This window comes from Lissotriton helveticus, chromosome 6 (genome assembly GCF_964261635.1).
Source record: "Lissotriton helveticus chromosome 6, aLisHel1.1, whole genome shotgun sequence".
In the NCBI taxonomy this organism is placed as follows: domain Eukaryota; kingdom Metazoa; phylum Chordata; class Amphibia; order Caudata; family Salamandridae; genus Lissotriton; species Lissotriton helveticus.
This window is the reverse complement of record NC_136067.1, coordinates 895078914-895101982: the sequence shown is the minus strand read 5'-3', so window position 1 is coordinate 895101982 and position 23069 is coordinate 895078914. Positions and strand designations below refer to the sequence as shown.

At 48.6% G+C, this 23069-nt stretch overlaps 1 protein-coding gene across 6 annotated transcripts in view; it reads right to left on the bottom strand.

Annotated features, from left to right (window-relative positions):
* LOC144763173 (amine sulfotransferase-like) overlaps positions 1-23069 on the bottom strand; it is a 292072-nt gene that overhangs the window by 132382 nt on the left and 136621 nt on the right. For all 6 annotated transcript variants that reach the window (XM_078648513.1, XM_078648514.1, XM_078648518.1 and 3 more), the window contains 2 exons: positions 20931-21139; positions 1713-1845 (listed from right to left, as the gene is read on the bottom strand). In XM_078648513.1, the coding sequence (XP_078504639.1) occupies positions 1713-1845; positions 20931-21139 (342 nt within the window). The remainder of the gene's footprint in view (positions 1-1712; positions 1846-20930; positions 21140-23069) is intronic.

Genomic DNA, 23069 nt, shown 5'->3' with positions numbered 1-23069 from the left:
CTAATTCAGGAGCCTCCATGTCACCCACACCCTTCTGTTTGTTAAAGATAGGAAAAAGTTCTATATCTTCCTTAGGGTCCGTTACATATGGGACCTTTATTAATGGGTCCATTATCGGTGGGTCCATTATTAATGGGGGCGGAACTATATCATCCTTTACCGCCCTTTCTTGTAACACCTCCACTATTGGAACTAAATCTACTGCACAGTTAGAGGTAAGAGGTTTTAAACAGTGAACTAATTGTTCTCTAATGTTAAGAGAATGGGAAGTGTTAGTGATCCTGGGCTTTGACCCAACGATTTTCTGCTCTGGAGAGACTTCTGCAACCACCTCTAAGTTAGAACCAAATTCCTTCTCTGATTTACCATGTATTAAAACCTTTAATATTTGAGTTACTGTATCCATTACACAATCCGAACCCCCAACAAATTTCTCTAATAATACCAGAATGGATGAGAGCAAATGTTCAAGAGAGGATAAAAAGTCAGAAACTGGTTTATCCACCCAAGGCGGAGGTATAGAATCTTTGGGCAGTCCTATTTTTGATGTCTTCAGGATTATTGCTTACTGCCGCTTATATGATTGTGAGTATGCATGCTGTGTAAAGTCGTTTTCGGTCTCCTGTTGTGCATGAATAAGAACTTGACTTCTTTGCTCTTTCTCTCCTTACTTGTATACAGAGCATTCCCTCTGGGTGGTGTTTTTCCCAAAGTGGTGCCTTTCTACTTGTTCAGAGACACAGTTAGAAGAAGACACCCAGTCCTAGTTGCACATTTTCTTATTTTTCCCATTCCCCTTTTCCCCTAGGTGTTTTCTAACAAAGCAGTGGTAGTTTTGCTCTTTGGGGGTTTACGCAGAGGGGAGTGGGGGATCAATCATCAAACCATCGTCCCCACTGGTTAGTTCCGGAAGGTCAGTGGCTTTTTTACAGTTTGACACATTCTGACACTATTGACCATGTGGTTCCCTCTGGGCTCATTTATGGGATAAATATGGCACCCCTGGCACCCTACCTTTTATTTCATGTTGGAGAAAAAGTGAGGACCGAAGAAGAACTGCCCTGCTGCTCTTGAACTACGCAAAAAAGGCTGCATCGTCGAGAGGACTGCACTTGTTGTACTTTTGGGCTAGTGAGATTGGAACTATGCTCCTCACCCAGGGAAAAGTTGATTTCCCAGCTTCACCAAGACCAATGACTCCAAGGATCAGTCGGCTGATCCCCTGGTGCCTGCTCATGGACCATAAGAGCCAGCTGTGTTGGCCAATGCTTGTTTTTGGTTGTCTTTAAAAGTGATACAAAGTTCTAAAATCTGTATTTCCAGAACCGTCTTGTGGATTTTAATATTTATGGTCTTTAAAAATTCATAAAAATATGGCCTATTTTTATAAATTGTTGTTGTGTCTTCTTGGTGGTGTTTGCTTTTCTTATTCTGTTGTTTGGTGCTTGTAAATGTTTTACACTAAGCTCCCTTGCCAAGCCTTATTGCTTGCAGCCACACCTACCCAGGGTTGAGCTAAGATTAAGAAAATAATACTGATTGCACTCAGGATGTTATCTGTTAGTGTCTTCTACGATAAGGCCATCAGATCAGAGCCATATCAGTTAATAGACCCAGATCCTCACACAGGCAAAACATTTGGGGAAAGACCACCCGAAGACTGTCAGGCCTTGTTTTTTAATCACTTAGAAAAGTAGCATGCAGAACAGTACCTTTTCCTGTGCAATAGTTCTCAAAGTGCTCTTCCAGCATTACAGTAGGTTCTTCAATAGACTCTCGTATCATATTTCCATAGTGATAGTAAGAAACCATATTGTCTTTGGGATTTCTGGTTACATAAATAATCTGTGTGAAAAAAAACAAATTGGACACAAATGTCTAAATAAATTACAGTGTTGTGCAGTAGGACAAACAGTGGTAGCAGGTGCCATGCAAAAAACAAGTTACTTTTGATATTATGAAGCATTCAGAAATTATCACCAGCATTGAATAAAGGGCCACAAAATGCATATATTTTAAAATGATATAAAATATTATTAGCACCATATAAAAAAACTAAGATGTTCACTATTACCCCTGAAACATGAAGAGAAAGTAAGTAATGCAATGCAAGTTAGCCTTAACCAGTAAATGCAGGCTTCACCAAACATATGCATTGTGACTGCAGGACAGAGGGAAGTGAGCTCTACCAAAAATATTTCAGGACAATACAGTTCGCTAATGAATGCCCAGTTTAGAATAGTTCACAACAATATTAGTATGGGAAAGGCTTGTGGCCAACTGATACAGTTGCCTGAGGTGATCACTTTTGCTGCCCTACAGTTAGATTTTGAAATGATGAGTGAGATTTGTAGAGGTGGTTAAAAGCTATTGGTTTAGCAAAGCACTGAATATTACAATCAAGCTGCACCATTGGAGACCAACACCATTTCTATTGTCTGGCACTTACTAGAGCTACTTCCAGTTGTTCTCACGTCCGAGTCAGTATTTCATGGTCCCCTTCTCTGATCTGCTTGATGCCGGCATCTGTTGCGATTAGGTGCCCAAGGCTGAGTTTCCCGGAAGCATTCCCAATATGGTGTCTATTATGGAGTTGAATCCCGGTATCAGCAGCCCAAAGCGGCATCTTCTTTTGGACAACCAGCAAAAGAAGAAGGCTGTATCATTGGTGCTCCTCCTAATGCCCAGAAGTCATGTGCAACCTGACAGATCGTGAAAGAGAATTTCAAATCTAGTCTTGGGGACCTAATACAGAGATTCTACCCAACAAGTACTGATGGAAAAAGTGCTGTAAATATGGATGACGCCGGAATACTAAAGGACTTATTGCTGTTCCAAGATGTATGCAAAACTGCAGTAATGTGTCAGGGTAGTTCTGGAGTAAGCAGTAGGTTGATGGTGGTGGTGGTTTCTGGTGTTTATCTCTTTCTATGCACTTCAGTGCATGGCTTTACTCACAAGAAAGTGTCACTCTATTTGTCACACATTTGGCAGTTGAATGTTATTCATAAGTGCACTTAAACCATGAAATGTCAGACATAAGAAATCTTAAAACTTGTCAGCTATGGCATTCTGAACACAAGGCTCATTTGCAGGCAGTATGACCTCTCACGTCCTGTTTGGTGCAGTCAGTTCCCACAGTGCCCTTCTATTTGTGGTACTTTGCAGCAGTTTTAAGATATTCTTAGAGTTTATCGTTGCTCAAATGGGTGTAATTTCTGAAATGTATATGTTTCCCTCATCTTCAATGCTTGATTTTGCTTGTGAGAAAGTGCCACTCGTAGTCATTGAATGTCACTCATAACTACACTGAAATTAGAAAATGTCACACATAAGCAATTTGAAACCTTGGCAGCTATGTTTCGCATCTATATATTGCCAACAGAGGTAGGATGGGCTTGCTCTCAACACTCAAACCAAAATTAAACAGAATGCCCACCAATTATGAAAACCTTAGGCCCATCAGCGCAAGGCAAGGAAGCTATGAGCTGGTAGAATCAAACATTACTCCCAGGTATGAGAAATTAGTTACATTCCAATATTCCTTGCTTGATCTGGATGCATCTGGATTTTGTTTTCTTTGCACTGCAGGCCATATTTAAGGGGGTGTTTCTGGGTGGGAAGCCTGCACTACAGCTCCCACCAGGCCTCCTTGTCCTACAGCTCAGCAAGATGGAGCACACCCCCCACCCACAAACACTTGGCAGCCATCGCATTGCTCTCACCAAACTCACAGGTAGATAGCCATCTTAACAGGGAGGGGTGTTTTGGGGTCGGAAGCCTGCACTACAACTCCCACCAGACCCCCTTGTCCCACAGCTCAGCAGAATGGAGCACTCCCCCCACCCACAACCATTGGGCAGCCATTTCTTTGCGTTACCCACACTTACAGGTAGGTAGCCATCTTAATAGGGAGTGGTGTTTGTGGGTGGGAAGCCTGCACTACAACTCCCACCAGGCCCCCTTGTCCCATTGCTCAGCAGGTGGAGCACTCCCAACACCCACAACCATTGGGCAAACATTTGCCTCCACTGTGTCACCTAACACAGAGCTAGTCAGTACATGCTGCCTGCGATCCTTCTCTAAATGCATGGAGCCATCTGACCACACCAGCACTCACATGTCAGCCAATTTGGCTTTGATCCAAATGCCACATGCAGTGTGCAGACAGCTAAGCGCATGTAGCTTTTCACAGAAATTATACTTTGACCCACCAAGTCACATGTGAAACTGATTCATGGCACAATCATGCACATCATTGAATGCAATGTGTAAGTGCCATGGTTTCAGAGCATGAAGGGCAATATGAACACAGAACATTCATGGTCAAAAAGAAAAACAAAGTCAAGTACATGTTATGGAAAAGCTATGTATAACATTCCGATGGCTAGTTCATTGTTCAGCCGAATTAGATTCCATGAAGAGCAAACAAAAAAGACGCATTACATAAATTTGATGTGCTGCAACTTGGTAGATGAAGACATATCCTTGTAATGACACAATCTGTACGTGGCACTTGGTTTCAATTTACATGTCACAACATGGACAAGTAATGAATGTACATCAACATCACGTCATGATGCAAAGTATCTTGAAGTGGTACAAAAGGGGGTGGTGGTGATGGACGGAGCATCTGAATCAATCAAACATTCACACCCAGTCAACAGATCTGGGTTTAATCTATCACCGTTCTTTAGCCCACTCTGCCACCCCAGTTCAGACATGGCCATATGCAAATCAGTCTGACCCTGTGCCTCATGGGAACAGTCCAGCCCGAACCGCCAAGCCATGCCTTCCCTGGACCGGAAACAAGCTTCCGAGGACCGGTTTCTGGCATTACAGCCGTCTTCAGCCCGGCTTGCTTGAATCCAGTGGCAAAGTGAGCAACGGACTCACGTCTGAGCATATCCTGCCAACATATGACGAACAAAGTGGTACAAACAGTATCTTGAACCCATAACAAGGGATTGCAATGTAAAGTGTTTGGTGTATCAAATGTAACATCCAAAAGTCTAACAACAAACCTGTGGAGTGCACTTCAATGACCATTCAACCTCTGTTCAACAGAAGATCCACAAGCAACTGGAGGAGATGACACCAGCCACATGCAGAGCCAGTATTACCCCCCCCCCCCCAGAACATGAACTCTTGGATGCAGACTCCCTACGGTTCTCGGATGAGGAGCAACACCCTGGCTCTTCCGGACTGCCAGGGCGCACCACATCTCAGGCCCTCATTGTCCCCACCACCACCACCACAGCAACAACAACCGTGCTGACCCCTGCCACAACGACCTGTGTGGGCTCCACCACCACCATCACCACTGCTGCCTGCAACACTCTCCTTGCCTCAGTGATTACCATCACCACATGACAACCAGAGGATGCCAGGGACAGTGTGCAGGTGTGTTGACCGCCAACGCCACAGGTCTGTGTCAGCAGGGCAGGTGGGAGGGCAACTGGAGGACAAATATAGGAGACTGAGACAGAAGCCCTGGCCACTGTTGCAAGTGGCCACTGTTGCAAGAGTCCTTGGGGCATAAGAACAGACCCAGGGACGGAAGGGCCAGTTCGTGGAAGAAATGCGTGAGGTCCATGGATACACAGATGGGCCAAATTGTGGACATCTTGGGCTATCTACTGGGTGTTCTGAGGAACAGACATTCGGCCCAAGTACAGCTCGCCCCCCCCGTCCAGTGGCCCTACTGCTGATTACAAATGGGGGTGGGGTCGCACACTACTCACACACCTGCTGATGAGGGGTAAATACCCCGAAACACGTGTCCAGGGATGGCGAAGACAACGAAGAAAGCAGAGAATCGAAAGAAGATGCATCGCAGAACACTAACTACACATACTACATTTACCACAGTCCTTAGGGGCGATCCCGCTGGTGTGTGAGCAGTGTACGACCCCACCCCAATTGTAATGTTTAAAGCTCCCTCGAGCAGCTGGCTGACGAGCCCGGGACCCCGCACCTGCGCGCCTGGAGTGGTACTAAACCTGGTGATATTTGGCAGCCACCGGCAACCCCAGAAGATAGAAGATGGCCTAATCCCTGCTGATGAGGGGTAAATACCCCGAAACACGTGTCCAGGGATGGCGAAGACAACGAAGAAAGCAGAGAATCGAAAGAAGATGCATCGCAGAACACTAACTACATATACTACATTTACCACAGTCCTTAGGGGCGATCCCGCTGGTGTGTGAGCAGTGTGCGACCCCACCCCAATCCTACTGCTGATTAGCCCACCAACTCGCTGCGGCCACAGAGAGGGGTGAGCTGCAACAAAGTGACTTCTCAGACACAAAACCACAGCATTCTCGGAACCTCCTCTTCGGCGAGCAGAGTGACACAGACACCTGGATACATTTGGCAAGCTGTTTTAGTCTCACTCCTCTTGTTGACACATTTCGAGCACCTAGTGCCCTTGATCAAACAAGGGGTGCAGTACGCCATTTATTTTTAGGTCTCGCTCTGGAGACCTATTGTCACCGAGATGCCTCTCAAGGGAGACGGTCCGGTGCACGAGCCTCTAAGGGTCTGTGCACACGTTTACGCAGGCCGGCCGAAGGCACGCACACACACAGAGACAGACGTGCAAACAGACGCACACACACATACACACACAAACACACACACATACACACACATCGCCCCCCCACGCACACACACAGACACACATACACACACCGCCCCCCCTTTACCCGCCGCCGTCTGTGCATGGAATGACCCACATCTTCCTCTCCCGCCTCTATATCTTGCTCTACCTTCTTCGCCGGCGGCAGTCCCAGGGCCGGTCCTCGGCATGGCGGTATGGGCAGCTGCTCAGGGGCCCCGCCGCAGGCCCCACAGAGTAGACCGCAGATCAGTGGGCCCGGCCCGACATGAAATCCGGAAAGCGCTGCAAGTTAGTGGGACTAGTGGAACTAGTGCACCGTCACAGTGCACGCACCTAACTTAGTGGTGGTGCCGTGCGCTGTGCGCGGGCGGCAGGCATTTAATGATGTGGATCCCAGGACCGTCAATCTGGTAGCGCTACAAATGACGGCCCTGGACATCATTTTGGCCAGCCCCCACTCAGCAGTGACGCAGCACGCCCGCTGTACGCGCTCCCTGACCTACAGTCTCTACTCTCTTCGGCCAGGAGCAGGGTGGAGTTGGTTCGGGCGTGTTGGTGTAACATCTTAGATGAAGGTAAGACTACTGTAAGTTTACTGTCTTGTTCTGCGTAGGGTTCCACACTGACAGTAATCAAGTATTCCAAAGTGTGCGTCACAAAGACTTAGAAGTATACGCACGGATTATTTTACTTGAATAGGGTAAACCCTTTCTAATGAATTCCTCATGCTTTGGAAGGGTTCAGAGTGTTTGATGTATGCAACGCTGCGCTCCTTCAAATATCCTCCCTCCCCCACGACTTTGTGTTTGACAACCTAATTGTTCCAAAACCTGCGCAGAGTTAGATTTTCTGATATTCGGAAAATGCACGTTTATATCTTTATACAACATTTTCTTCTGAAATCGCACAGTTTACACATGTGATCCTCATAACAAAGTTTAGCTTTGATTGTTGGGGTGTCTTTCCCAGGTGGGTTGCATAGTGGCCGCTATAATACTGCGAGACACGCTTATGTGTTCAAACTCCTGGTTCAGGATTCCAAAGACCTGGTGTACTAGGCCCAGCATCATTTTGTGATCCTGGAAAAGTACTAAAATCTCAGTGACCTTCAATTCCCGTGTGCCTAGAAACATACCAAAAACTATTAGTAAACGCTATGTGAAGTACTTAAAATTGACATTTGCGCACCACTCCGACTCAGTTTATATTTAGTGCTTCCTATTTTTTTCTCGTTTGCTGCCTTTTTAGGTCTCGACCTCTGCCAATGCCTCTGGCATTGCAGATGTCGAGACATATAGAGGTGAAACTCGAAAGCTAAACCAGGCGATTACGCCGAGTGCATGTGCGCCCGTGCACCAGCTTGCTGCCATTTGCTCCCCGAGCCGCCTGCATCATCGCATTGGACCCGCCACAGCAATGCCGTGAGCCTCATACTTCAAAGGAATGCTCTCCCCCGCCCCCCTCTGCGCAATGCCTCGCTCCCATTTGCTCCCCGTCTCTCCGTGCTAATTGCATTAGCCTTTGTTCTTAGTTCATAGAGTCTAGACTACAAATCTGTTAAAAACGAGCTTGTGGATGCACAATTGTGTTTTTGTCGGTAAATTCCTGCATTTGGATGTTTGCTAACTTGTCTGTTCATTGAGCGTGCTTGCTAGCATCATTTGGTCTGTTGATCCCATCATTTGGTCTGTTGCTCCCAGGGTAATGTGCACTCTTGGGGATTGACAAGCAGTCCCGATCTTTGCTGCAGCCATAGGTATTAACAGGAGACTTATCCTTTCTAAGAGAACTCAGGAAGATTTTATTAGCTTGTGGCATTAGGGGTATAAAGATAATGGCCTCCCTTCATCTGTCATCAAAACATGTAGTACGTTGAAATTTCTCAAGAACACATACAAAAAACTCAACTTGCTAGCTAAAATATTTCTAGGTGACCTAGCACTGGCAAGGCCCTAGAAAAAACAGAAACCAACAATGTTTAGCCCAGGCTAACACACAACAGCAGAGCGCAGTATAAAGCACTAAATAAAAGCAACACAATCGCCAGCCAATCGCTCTTATTTGCTCCCTGTCTCTCCGTGCTTACTGCAATGTGTCCCCCCCGATAGCGCTGTTTTTGACGCTTCCGACTTCAAAGGCTAACGCTCCCCCGCCCCCCCCCTCCCACGCCACAGCAATGCCGAGGGCTTGTTTCAGAAAGTCGGTGTGCTTGATGGGGTCTCCCTGACGGGGTTTTTCAAGCACTATGGCATCAAAACTATTTCTCTTGATGCAAGCACTTACCTCCATTGCATACATTGCTTTCGCATTAGCGTGAATCAACAAAAAGCACTTTTAAATTCTTTTGCTTTACGAGGTGAGGAATGGGATGCTCGTGCAATTATGTGCATTATGCATACTTGGTTGTCATGCAGGCTTGCAACCTTTGTTTGTTGAGATGTTCGAGATGGTGCATGGGTACATGGAAAGTATGCATAGATGTGATAATAAGAGGAGCTGTAATGCTGTGAGTTTTGTGGTGTGAGACATGGAGGTTCTAGCCCATATCTCATTAGAAAGTTACCAGGCCCAAATCAGCGCAGGCAGGTGATGCCCTTCTCTACACCCACCCACTTGTCTCAGGCATCTAGACGAGTCACCCAGATTGAATTGGTGAGTTAGTTGGACTGAATTTTCTTTGGCTGTGATTGGCTTCATCGTAGCAGCCAGGTTACGTGGTCTACTGTGATCTGAGCCGCAGGCTAATTGGTGCCAAGGCTTCCTCGCGTGCCATGTATCTCTCATCTTCCTCCTCTAACTCTCTCGTCATGTATCTCACATTCACTGTCTCGTGCACTAACTTTAACAGTCTCTCATTCATTGTATCTCGCATTGAGTTTCTCCACAGCCTTCCTCTCCTTGTCTCTGTCTCTCTCTCTTCATGCATCTCACATTCTGAACGTTCCTCTCGTACTGCAATCTCACTAGTTTCTTTCTCTCTCTCACCCTTGCTCTCATAACGTATCACAATCCTAGTCTCTCTTGCCTTCTTCGGGTCTCGTTATCCTTGTATTTCACACTCAGTGACTCTCCCTCCATACACTCTCTTCCTGTTCAGTGTCCTTCATTCATGGCCTCATGTTCAAATCTCAGGTCGCGCTACAGGTGCAATTTTTGTGCAGCATCTGCAAATTATTTGTGTGCAGAGGTACATGTAAAAAATGACCACAGCACAAAATGGCATTCAGTAGGATTCAATATTCATATTAAAGAGGCAGAAGTGTGCTTTGTGAATCCTGACGAATGCCTGTGAATGCAAGGATAGAAGCCTATAAAGGGCAGCAGACTTAAGTCCCTCAATTCATATTCACAAAATTGTGTTTTTTTTAATTTTGTTTTTTTATTGCAGTCGCTGTCTATCAAAGGGACAAGGGCTGGAAAGAAAAAGAGAGTTCAAATGATGCCAAGTGCTCTGTGGAGGCATTTTTCTTTCCAATGCCAGAGCTGCCTTCACCCTCACACACCTTCTCACCCTCACACACCCTCTCACCCCCTCACATCCCCTCACCCTCAAACCCCTCACCCTCACACACCCTTTCACCCTCACACACCATCTCACCCTCACACACCATCTCACCCTCACACACCATCTCACCCTCACACACCCTCACCCTCACACCCCCTCTCCCTCCCATACCCTCTCCCTCACACCCCCTCCTATCCCCTCCCCCTCCCATCCCCTCCCCCTCCCATCCCCTCACACACCCTCACCCTCACACCCGCTCACCCTCACACCCCCTCACCCTCACACCCTCACTCACCCTCTCACCCTTACCCGCCCTCTCACCCTCACCCACCCTCTCACCCTCACACACCCCTCACACTCACACACCCCTCACCCTCACACCCCCTCACCCTCACACCCCTCACCCTCACACCGCCACACACCCTCACACCCCCACACACCCTCACCCACCCTCACGCCCCCTCACCCTCACACACCCTCACACACCCTCACCTCCCTCACCCTCACAACCCTCTCACCCTCACCCCCTCACCCTCACAACCCTCTCACCCTCACCCCCTCACACCCCCACACCCCCTCACAGCCCCACACACCCTCACCCTCACACACCCTCACACCCTCTCACCCTCACACACCCTCACACCCTCAGTCACCCTCACTCACCCCCTCACAACCCTCTCACCCTCACTCACCCTCACCCCTCACACCCCACACACCCTCACCCTCACGTCCCCTCACCCTCACACCCCCTCCCCCCTCACCCTCAGACACCTCTTCTTCCACACACCCCCTCACTCTCACCCCCTTTCACCCTCACACCCCCTCACCCTCACCCTCACACCCCCTCATCCTCACCCTCACACACCCTCTCACCCCCTCCCCCTCTCACCTCCTCCCCCTCACACCCCCTCACCCTCACATCCCCTCACCCTCCCTCACACCCTCACACCCCCTCATCCTCACCCTCACACACCCTCTCACCCTCACAGCCCCTCCCCCTCACACCTCCACACCCCCTCACCCTCACACCCCCTCACCCTCACTCACCCTCTCACTCACCCTCACTCACCCTCACCCTCACACACCCTCTCACTCTCACACACCCTCTCACCCTCACCCCCCCACTCTCACACCCCCTCACCCTCACACCCCCTCATCCTCACCCTCACACCCCCTCATCCTCACACACCCTCTCACCCTCACAGCCCCTCCCCCTCACACCTCCACACCCCCTCACCCTCACACCCCCTCACCCTCACATCCCCTCACCCTCCCTCACACGCCCTCAACCTCACCCTCACACCCCCTCATCCTCACCCTCACACCCCCTCATCCTCACCCTCACACACCCTCTCACCCTCACACCCCCTCACCCTCACATCCCCTCACCCTCCCTCACACCCCCCTCACCCTCACACCCCCTCACCCACCCTCGCACACCCTCACTCTCACACACCATCACCCTCATACACCCTCACACACCCTCACCCTCACACACCCTCACCTTCTCACACACCCTCACCCTCTCACACACCCTCACCCTCACCCTCACACACCCCCTCACCCATCCCCTCACCCTCACACACCCTCTCACTCACCCTCACACACCCTCTCACCCTCACACACCCTCTCATCCACCCTCACCCACCCTCTCACCCTCACACCCTCTCACCCTCACACCCCCTCACCCTCATACCCCCTCACCCTCACACACCCTCTCACTCACCCTCACACACCCGCTCACCCTCACACACCCTCTCACCCTCACACACCCTTCCACCCTCTCACCCACCCTCTCCCTCTCCTGCCCTCACCCTCAGACACCTCTTCTTCCACACACACCCTCACTCTCACCCTCTTTCACCCTCACACCCCCTCACCCTCACCCTCACACCCCCTCATCCTCACCCTCACACACCCTCTCACCCCCTCCCCCTCTCACCCCCTCACCCTCACACCCCCTCACCCTCACATCCCCTCACCCTCCCTCACACCCTCACACCCCCTCATCCTCACCCTCACACACCCTCTCACCCTCACACCCCCTCCCCCTCACACCTCCACACCCCCTCACCCTCACACACCCTCACCCTCACTCACCCTCTCACTCACCCTCACACTCACCCTCACACAACCTCTCACCCTCACACACCCTCTCACCCTCACACCCCCCCACTCTCACACCCCTTCACCCTCACACCCCTCATCCTCACCCTCACACCCCCTCATCCTCACACACCCTCTCACCCTCACACCCCCTCACCCCCCTCACCCTCACACCCCCTCACCCTCACATCCCCTCACCCTCCCTCACACCCCCTCATCCTCACCCTCACACCCCCTCATCCTCACCCTCACACCCCCTCACCCTCACATCCCCTCACCCTCCCTCACACCCCCCTCACCCTCACACCCCCTCACCCACCCTCGCACACCCTCACTCTCACACACCATCACCCTCATACACCCTCACACACCCTCACCCTCACACACCCTCACCTTCTCACACACCCTCACCCTCTCACACACCCCCACCCTCACACACCCTCACCCTCACACACCCCCTCACCCATCCCCTCACCCTCACACACCCTCTCACTCACCCTCACACACCCTCTCACCCTCACACACCCTCTCATCCACCCTCACCCACCCTCTCACCCTCACACCCTCTCACCCTCACACCCCCTCACCCTCATACCCCCTCACCCTCACACACCCTCTCACTCACCCTCACACACCCGCTCACCCTCACACACCCTCTCACCCTCACACACCCTTCCACCCTCTCACCCACCCTCTCCCTCTCCTGCCCTCACCCTCACACGCCCTCTCCCTCACACCCCCTCACACCCTCTCACCCTCACCTACTCACACCCCCTCACCCTTACACACCCTCACTCACACACCCGCACCCCCACACACCCTCACTCTCACACACCCTCACTCTCACACACACCCTCACCCACCCTCACCCTCTCACACACCCTCACCACTCTACCACTCTACCGCCCTCACTCTACCACTCTACCGCCCTCACTCTACTGCCCTCACTCTACCACTCTACCACCCTCACTCTACCGCCCTCACTCTACCACTCTACCCCCTCACTCTACCACTCTACCGCCCTCACTCTACCACTCTACTTCCCTCACTCTACCACCCTCACTCTACCACTCTACCGCCCTCACTCACTCTACCGCCCTCACTCACTCTACCGCCCTCACTCACTCTACCGCCCTCACTCACTCTACCACCCTCACTCTCTCTATCGCCCTCACTCTATCTATCTATCGCCCTCCCTCTATATCGATAGCCCTCCTATCTAGTTATCCCCCTCCCTCCCTCTATCTATCGCCCTCCCTCTATCTATCGCTCTCCCTCTATTGCCCTCACTCTATCGCCCTCCCTCCCTCTATCTATCGCCCTTCCTCTCTTCCACCCACCTCCTTCTCTAACTCCCTGTTCTCTTTTGCTGTGCTGATCTGCTGCTCTCATCCACCCCACCTCCTTCTTTAGCTCCCTGTCTCTTCTCTTCTCCTGTGCTGAACTGCTGTTCTCTTCCACCTGCCTCCTTCTTTAACTCCTTGTTATCTTCTCCTGTGCTGAACTGCTGCTCTCTTCCACCCCACCTCCTTCTTTATATCCATGTTCTCTTCACCTGTGCTGATCTGCTGCTCTCTTCCACCCTGCCTCCTTCTCTAACTCCCTGTTCTATTCTCTTCTCCGGTGCTGATCTGCTGCTCTCTTCCAACCAGCCTCCCTCTTTAACTCCCTGTTTTCTTCTCCTGCGCTAATCTGCTGTTATCTTCCACTCGCCTCTTTCTCTAACAACCTGTTCTCTTCTCGTGTGCTGATCTGCTGCTCTCTTCCACTCGCCTCTTTCTTTAACTCCATGTTCTCTTCTGCTGTGCTGTTATGCTGCTCTCTTCCACCCACCTCCTTCTCTAACTCCCTGTTCACTTCTCTTCTCCAGAGCTGATCTGCTGCTCTCTTCAACCCACCTCCTTCTCTACCTCCCTGTTCTCTTCTCCAGTGCTGTTCTGCTGCTCTCTTCAACCCCACCGCCTTCTTTAACTCCCTGTTAACTTCTGCAGATCTGCTGCTCTCTTCCACCTCACCTCCTTATCTAACTCCGTGTTCTATTCTCTTCTCCTGTGCTGATCTGCTGCTCTCTTCCACCCCACCTCCTTCTTTAACTCCCTGTTCTCTTCTGCTGTGCTGATCTGTTCCTCTCTTCCACCCACCTCCTTCTCTAACTCCCTGTTCTCTTCTCTTCTCTCGTGCTGATCTGCTGCTCTCTTCCACCGTGCCTCCTTCTCTAACTCCCTGTCCTCTTCTCTTTTCCTGTGCTGATTGGCTGCTCTCTTCCACCCCACCTTCTTCTTTAACTCCCTGTTCTCTTTTGCTGTGCTGATCTGCTGCTCTCTTCCACCCCACCTCCTTCTTTAACTCTCTGTTCTCTTCTCCTGTGCTGATCTGCTGCTCTCTTCCATCCCGCCTCCTTCTTTAACTGATGTTTGTTTTTGCTTTAGCGGGATCGAAATGTATTAGTTGGTGGTGGGTGTTTGACTTACCGTCTGTGACGTGTGCTTCGGTTCCAGTTGTTGATTCGATCATAAGCGTACTGTACAGGGATGATATGCGCGATCAGATACATGGCAGCTTCCTCTCGTATGCAGTGTTTGTGTTGTGGTGCGAGTCGAACCTGATGTACTACTCTTCTGGATCCTGTGACATGCTGGTGGTGGTGACCTGTTCGGCGCGGTGGAAGTACGCATCGTACTTGCCTTGCTGGAAACAGTCATTGTAATGGTTCTGGGCGAGTCCATTCGGAGTTTATGGAGCCGGCTTGTACGGGAAATGTGGCTCAATACAGAGCGTGCGTGTCACTCGGGAAATGCATACCTTTGCACATTGTACTTCCTTGTTTGGACGGACCGGCTCCAGGAACAAGTTGGTTGGAAGGTGAGGCTATGGATGACTTTGGGAGGGCCATCTGACCGAGATCGGAATTGGCCCCTAAGTAGTTCGCAGGACTGCTTTCATTATGAGTGCTGTTGTAATCAATTTCAAACACAACCTTTTCCACAAAGCCCGTGGAAGGAGGTTCAAGTTAAAAAATTTACAAATGGCATTTTGCCACCAAAGTTGCAAAAATAGTAAAATCAAAAAACTTCAAACATTTTTCTTTTGAGGATGACAAAACACTCAGACAAGAAGCTTGTCTCTGTAAAGCCCTATTCCGTGCAAGGCTCCCCACAATTAATCCAAGCTGCCACCTTGTGGGTAATATAACATCCCACTTTGCAATCCCCAAATGATGACACAAAGAGCTTTGTACAACTTCTACATCAATAAATCATCATGGTGAGAATCACCCTGTGCGTGCATAGCAGGTCTTGTACATCAGGCCCAGTTACATCATCATGCAAAGGTCCAGCTTTTGCAATGTACAGGATATTCCTGTGCTAAGGGATAGCCTGCGCCACATATAGCATTTAATCATTATTTCAAATTCCTGTCAGTGGCAGCTGATACAGTGAGCTTCCTTTCCAGCGGCGCTTTGTGACTCGCTAAGTAATTAGCATGCCGAACAAAGTTGTCGAGAAAACGACACAAGATGGAGTTTTTTCTCTTATTAAGGTAGGGAGGGCATATCCTTACCAAGTACATTCAGTTCAGGCCGTCATGTATTATGTAATTTTAAAAGTATTATTTATAGGTGCCTTTATGCAGCCCTCAACAGCCTCATTAAACTCCATTACAGACTACTCCACAACACAAAATACAATGACACATAATTTTATTTTATTTTTTTAATTTTATTTATTGGTTTTCAATGACATGAAGTTGTAACATTAGGATCAATCATAGACAGACATGTCAGTGTGAATCATCATGCATTCCGAAGCATTGCATAGTGAAAAAGAAATGTCCACCCCGGTCACGTTGTTTTCTCTGAGCCTCCCCAAATATAATAAACATTTCAGCCGGCAAACCTGCATTATCAGCAACATCTAGGTAAATGAAGTGGAGGCAGGTAATGTCAACACAGTAAGGTTCCTTGACCCGATATCCACTTATCAACCCCGGTACATTCGAAGCGAAGCATGAGGAAAACAAGGAAGAAGTGTGTTCACGACATGTGCCAAGAGGCATCAAATGTGCATTGTGTCCCTAGATGCCTAAGCCACTGTTTCCTTGCCAGTGACAGCAGGAGCTGCTGAGGGTAAGCCGCAAGGTAGGTTTTAAGGGGATCCCATATATCCCTGGGTCAAAAGGACAAAGGGAGAAGTTCTGCATAATTACACATTTGTTCTTGACAATATGTTAGATCAGAGAACCAATTCTTAAACTTTGGCGCTCTGCCCCATCTGCAGGCGATACAGCGAGTAGCCATTAGCAAAGCAAGTGACAGGAAGCGACGATAGGACCTCTCTAACAATGTACTGTAACCCAGTAGGGCCATTAGTGGAGTGGGCTCTAAGGGAAGTGCTGTAATCTGTGCTAGAGCCGCAAAGACCTGCATCCAATACTCATTCACCATGGAGCAGTCCTATGCCAGATGAAGAAAATCTGTTCTAGCACATCCACATCTATCACAACCCACGCGCGACCCCCTCCCCCACGAAATCCCCCCCCCCCCACAACACCCCCCTCCCATGAGCAGCTACTGACTGTGCAGCCTAAATGACATGCTTGATACCAGTATTCGAGCGGACGACTGACTTAGGCAGTGTTGATTAATATACAATGCATGAGCCTAAATGCCAAAAACGAAGGCATTCTTGTTGTCTGCTTGTCTCGAGAAAAATGCATGGTGAAGGTGGTTTCATCAAGACTGTGCACGTTGGCGCATTCTCCTAGAAACATGTTTTACTTGGCATGTAGTAAGTGGACTACACGTGATCTGGCACTCATTTTCTAAAGGAGTTGGAGCAGATTAAGTATTGATAAATTATGCATACTGGCAATCCTGGTAGAAATTACTTAAAGTAATGTGTATTGGAATGATTGAGAACGCTGTTCAACAATGTGTGGCTCTGTGTGTTCCCTTCATAAATGAAAGGAAAAAATATATTTAAGCATGAAAACAATACTCCCTTGTGTGAAAGAAGCGTGCAATGTTTCTTCAAACTTTACTTGGTAGACATGCACTCTGCACGCCTCACATGCATCAGTAGGCACCAAAGAACAGCATCGAACGAAAGTTCCTTAATGCACAATATAGCAAGTCTCAAAAATGAAATTGAATTATTGTGATGGTAATTCGTGTGTCACGGCTCCCTTGGTTAATGCAGAAGTCAGAGTGTGATCATCTAATACTCACAGGTTCGAAACACAACGTGGCTAGATGAGACAGTTTTCATCCAACCGAACTAGTTAAATGCATGCTTTTAAGTTAGGTAATAAAACATGTCAGGGAAGACCCACAACAATTCTAAATCGGCCGAAGAGAACATGGCATTGTAACTTGCACAACACAGCGCTCAGTGCACCTAATTTCCAACAACGTCCAGTTAATGCTCCAGTTGTTTTCAAACCCCTCCAAGGAAGGTTTATGAGAAAGAGACTGTGGTAGAAAGTGAACGGCAAGGTTATCCTTCCAATTATTTAGAAGGGAATGGCAATGCACCCTTTTAGTTGTTGGTGATTTGGGGCTGCATTTACAGTGTCTGGCTTCAGTGCGCTACAACCAGGATGATCATTACCACTTGAATATGAGTGTTTCAAAGACTATCGTTTTTTAGTCTTCAGTATGTACTATCAACATGGGTATATTTCCTAATGCTCAAATGTCCTCACACCTTATCTCCTCTTAACTCATGCACACTTGCACACAATAACACACTAACCCATACACCCTATAAATCCTCATAACTACGCACTCACTCAGGCGCACTTCTTTCCACTCCCACATATAGTGGCTCACACACTCCATCCAACTTAATTGGTAAGGAAGCACATTCGGGAGTCAGTGAAAAGAAGCTGTGGAAGATGAGATATGCATGTGGACGAGATATGAGTGCACATGCCTAACGTGGAATGAGTTGAACAGGCATGACTGAGACAACTGAAGACCACTACCCCTTCCATCGGCCTCTGTCATATTTAATTTGAAGATTCACAATTTCAGAACTGAAACATATTTTCGATATTATTTATAACAAAATCCCTTTATGATGGTGTGCTCACAATGCTCGCTTGCCACCAGGCGCTCACCCGATCTTTTACGCCTCACCACTTTCAAATGTCACCAGCCGCCACTGTCTGGAACACCAAGACCGCGTATATTAATCCTGCAACTGCACGCTTCGAGATCCTCGTTCTTTGCGGCTATGATCCTGTGCAACTTGTCCATCTGCGCCACATGAGTCTGAATGTTGGAGGTGCTGTCTTCCACTTCCAAAATACGGCACTCAGTTTCTTTGATGTGCTCATCGTGTCCATCCAGCATGTGGACAATGGCATCCATTCGATTGGTCAGTGCGTCCATTTTTTCAGCACTGGAGGTGAGGCTCTATCGCACCTCTGAAATAAAGATTTCATATCGTCCTTCTGTAGGGGGCCGTATTTTGTCTGGCATCCTCCCTGACCCCCTAGGCATCCTCCTGCTGAGTGTGACCAACCTTCTTGGACTCAAAAGTCAGCCGGGGCTGTCTGATATCCGCCTTCCCCATGTTGCGTGTGGAATAACTACCGGCTCAGTATTGATAGTTGCAGGAATGAGGATGAGGCCTAGAAGGGGTGTAGGGAGCGTGTGCAACTGTCCAGCTCACCCCAAGCAATGAAAGTAGGCTTTCACATTGCTCTTCACCAGAGCCACGGTGCTGGGCCTGTCACCGCCAATGGAGAGTAGTAAAAAACAGTCAATCATTCATCGGGGAGGTGTGGCACCACTGAAACAGTGAGGCCAGCAATATGGGCTGTTGCAGTACCTGAGGGGCCAGTGGGCAGGCTGCTCAGTGTTTGGTTTGTGCGACTTGAGCAGGCTATGCAGTCAAGAAGAGCCCAGAGTAGTGCAAAATAACGAGAAGATTGCGAGCTGCAGCGCCAACCAACTGTACAGCCCAGCAGTACAAGAGTGCAGAGTCACAAATTTACAAAGACCATGAGTCCACCGGGGCTCTACAATGCAGACAGAGAAGAGGCAAGCCCAAGCTGTGTTCATTGGCGATAGGGGAGAGTGGAAGTGCAGTGGAGCCTGCAGAACCGAGGCCCAGCCCCGGGTCGGCGATGCGGGCAGGTAGTGGTGGCTTTATTCTGGGCAAAAGCAGCCTGGGAGAGAGGATGGTGGAGCCAGACAGTGCCACAGGCGAGGCAGGTGATTGTGAGCTGATTTCGCCTGCTATCTGGCAGCCACGTTTACTCAGTCTTTCACTCCATCACTCCAGGGACAGGATCGGCCAGCGCACAGTCATGTAATGTCGCACGGGGGGCCGGGGGTCAATGGAGGAAGCCACCTTCAGGTATGCAGGATACTGAGGTAGTTTGAGGTTTTCTCACCCCTTGGTGTGTAGCAGCGACGTGGAATTCAGCCGCGGCCAGGATGTGGCCTATACGCCACGTGGGGGCCACGGTGCTCGAGTGGCAGGTTAAGCCCGGCAAGGGCACTGGGCAGTGCAGGTCTCTCCAGCAGCGCCACCAACGATGTCGCAGCAGTGTGGCTTGGCAGCGCACTACCAGCCCCAGATTCGCTATGCCAGAGCACCGGATCCCAGGCGTTCCATCTGCGCAGGTGCAGATTAAGGTCCAAGGAGCAGGATAATTGTCAGGATAGCGGTGTCGAGCAGCAAGAGCCTCACATCAGTGCGGCCATTTTGCTCATGCGTCACCTAGCGGCCCCACAATTACACATAATTCAAATGCACCAATCCACTCCACACCACACACTTCCACGCCACACAATTACTCAGCCAACTAATCCAAACCATCCAACATAATTCCACAAGACATCACACACATAGACTCCATAACTTGTAGGTAAAAACACATTGCCATTTACAGTGCCAATAGTTCCAATAAATACAAGACCTGTTCCATAGGTAAAAAACATTGTCATTTATAATGCCAATATATCCAACTCCAACAAATGCGAGGCCTATTGCATTTCCAAAGCTTTTTTGAGTTGTTACTACAACTGTGTGGCTGCTTCCTGATGATAAACCCTACTGGAGAAGTGAGGAGTAGACATGAACACCTTTCGAGTGGGGGCAGGGCAAGTGGGGATACCTTGATAAAGGGGATAAGCAGACGTTCCTCAGGGATAGGGGCAGATGGGAATGACTCGCACAGCAGGCTAGAGAGGCCAAGCAGCACTAATTCAAGTGGCCTGGAGGAGGACAGACAGGAATACTTTTGGAAGATTGTCTCAGAGTTCCTTCAGGCCACAGAACACAGGGGGAGGGGTACATTTGTGTGAGCTCCTTGAGGGCAGGTTGGTTAGTTGTAGCCACTGGCAAAGAGCTTCTTTTTTTATCTTGTCAGTTGAAGTCTTTGACTCTTTTTTTCTCCTACACAATGCTATTGGAATGTGTTTTTTCTCTCTGCATAGTAACAGGTATTTTGTTTGTATGTGAAAGTCACAGGCAGTCCATTTTCGGGAATACCACATCATGTTTTGAGTTCATGTGCCCCTATTTTACGTTACAGTGCAGCTATACAATGCTGTTACAGTGAAACCGAAAAAAGAAGCCCACCTTAGAAAGGGAACATGGTGTAGTGGATACTCAAGGAAGCATGATGTTTTTCATGAGGCAATAACAAGAAACATGCAGTAAATATTTCAATATTTCATACCTTTGCTTTTTTGTTTTTGAGCCCTTTCGGAACCAAATAATGTGGCAGGTGTGTTGTCAAAAGGCGAGGCGACGGCATCTGATCAATATCCACTTTTCTAATATTATATTCAATCCAGGGCATTCGATCAACTGTTGCAATGTTTTCGGTTTTGTTGAGATGCCCTTCATGATAAATCGAACATAGAATCTGTTGCGTCCATGCAGTCCCTTCAAAAGTAAAATAAAATGGTTTACTCAATATGTCATTATGTTCTTTATTTATTATTTATTTTTGTGGGTATCACTTCTAGACATCTTTAGTTGTTATAATGCCAATAATACATGAACATATCTAAATATAGTGGGCTTGGGTGTCAGTCCCTTGTTCTTGATTTGATGAATTTCTTGCTTAACACATAGCTCTGCTCCTTTCCTCCCAATGTGTTTTTGTCTCGACTCCAGAGTATATCTTCCTAACTGTTTTCTGATTGCATGGCTTGTGCCTTTCCACTGTTTGCATTCAGGGAGCTATTTTTTAGGTTTCTCCTGCACAGTCAAGCACTGTGCTTGGGAAATCTATTGTATCGTGCCCCTACTTTTCATTAGTTGGTGTGCTTGCCATTTACTTTTCCTCCATTTCTATTAGCTGTAGCATGCTATTTCCTGTTGTTTCTCCTGTGTTTCTCTTATCAGTGTTCCATGGCCCAAGTACTGTTTTATACACCTTTGTGGAAGTTTTTGTTTGCCGTCCAATCAGGTGTCTTTCATTTGTTTGACTTTCTTCTCTTGTTTCTGTTTCACTCAGCGCCATAGGCCAAATATATATCTTCCTGTAACTCTAATTTCTTTTATGAGGCTTGGAACCCCCACCCCCAGTTTTCACTACAAAGACGTAGGCGCAGTGCTCTACCTCAAACAGACTTCTACTACCCATGTTAAAGAGTTTCTACTCAGTAGAACTGTCTTGCAGCTCACAGTGAAATTTATTTTTTACTAGTCAGGAACCACAAACCTAAGAAGTTCTGGTATTAGGTGTGTCTGTAACTTTCATTTCATCCACGTGGCTTGGAACATATCATTCTCCAAGCCTTGCTTTCAGTCCTGAGCTCCGCCCCTGGTTTTCATTACAATAACATAGGTGCAAAGCTCAACCCCATATGGACTTCTGCTACCGACATTAAGGAGCTTCCACTCAGCAGTCTGTCTTGCAGCACACAGTGACATTTATTTTTACTGACCAGGGACCACAGACCTAAGAGTTACTGCCTTAGGTGTATTTTCTGGGATAATTGCTGACTCCACATGGGCCTCTGTTGTCTACCCCAACCTAAAGGCACTATATTTTTTCACTTCTTCTTTAGATTGGTGCTTGCTTTTAAATGAATATGCATCCATTACCTTGCTGGGTACCCTTGAGAAGATCATCCAAAGACTGGCAGGTCTAACAGGCAGCCATTGGAGTAATCAGGCCTCTTCTCAGAATTATGATCCCATGTTAAGACAGACTTGCAGTAGTCTGCAGGGAACCTCAGATGCTTTTGTAATTACGCTCCTAAGTTGCAGATCATTTTATGGAGAAACTGCAGAACATGTCTTCTTTCTGACGGACAGAGATGCAGCCATGAGTTCTGCCAGCAAGGGGCGGTAGGGAGATGAGCTCAGCTTCATCAGAAGAGGGGCCTCACTTGTGGCTTGACAGCCTTCAATGCTCTACCCTGCTTTAGGGCCCTGATGGGTTCATCGTCAAAGGTGGGAGGTGCGGTGGAGTTACTCCTTCAGCAGCACGGCTCCAGCAGAAGGGTATACCCAGGGCACAACTGTATTTAATGACTTCACTGGGCCATGTCAAAGATCTGCAGTTAATGCTGCTGGCAGGGTTTCAGGTTTCCTTGAGGGGGAAGCACTGACGGGCGTTGCTGGGGGCACTGGTGAGCACCCCGGTGCAAGGACGTGTTGCATTGCTCCTTGTGATTAGCCTCAGTGCCACCTAAACTACATGGACAGGAGACACTTGTTGAGATATACCTGATAAAGCTTCTCACACTACTGATGTGGTCTCCTTGTGGACACGAATCTGCAGGGCAGTCACATTCAGACAAACATATCAAATGCTTCTTATATTAAACATGCACACAATTGTTTACTTGTTCTCTACACT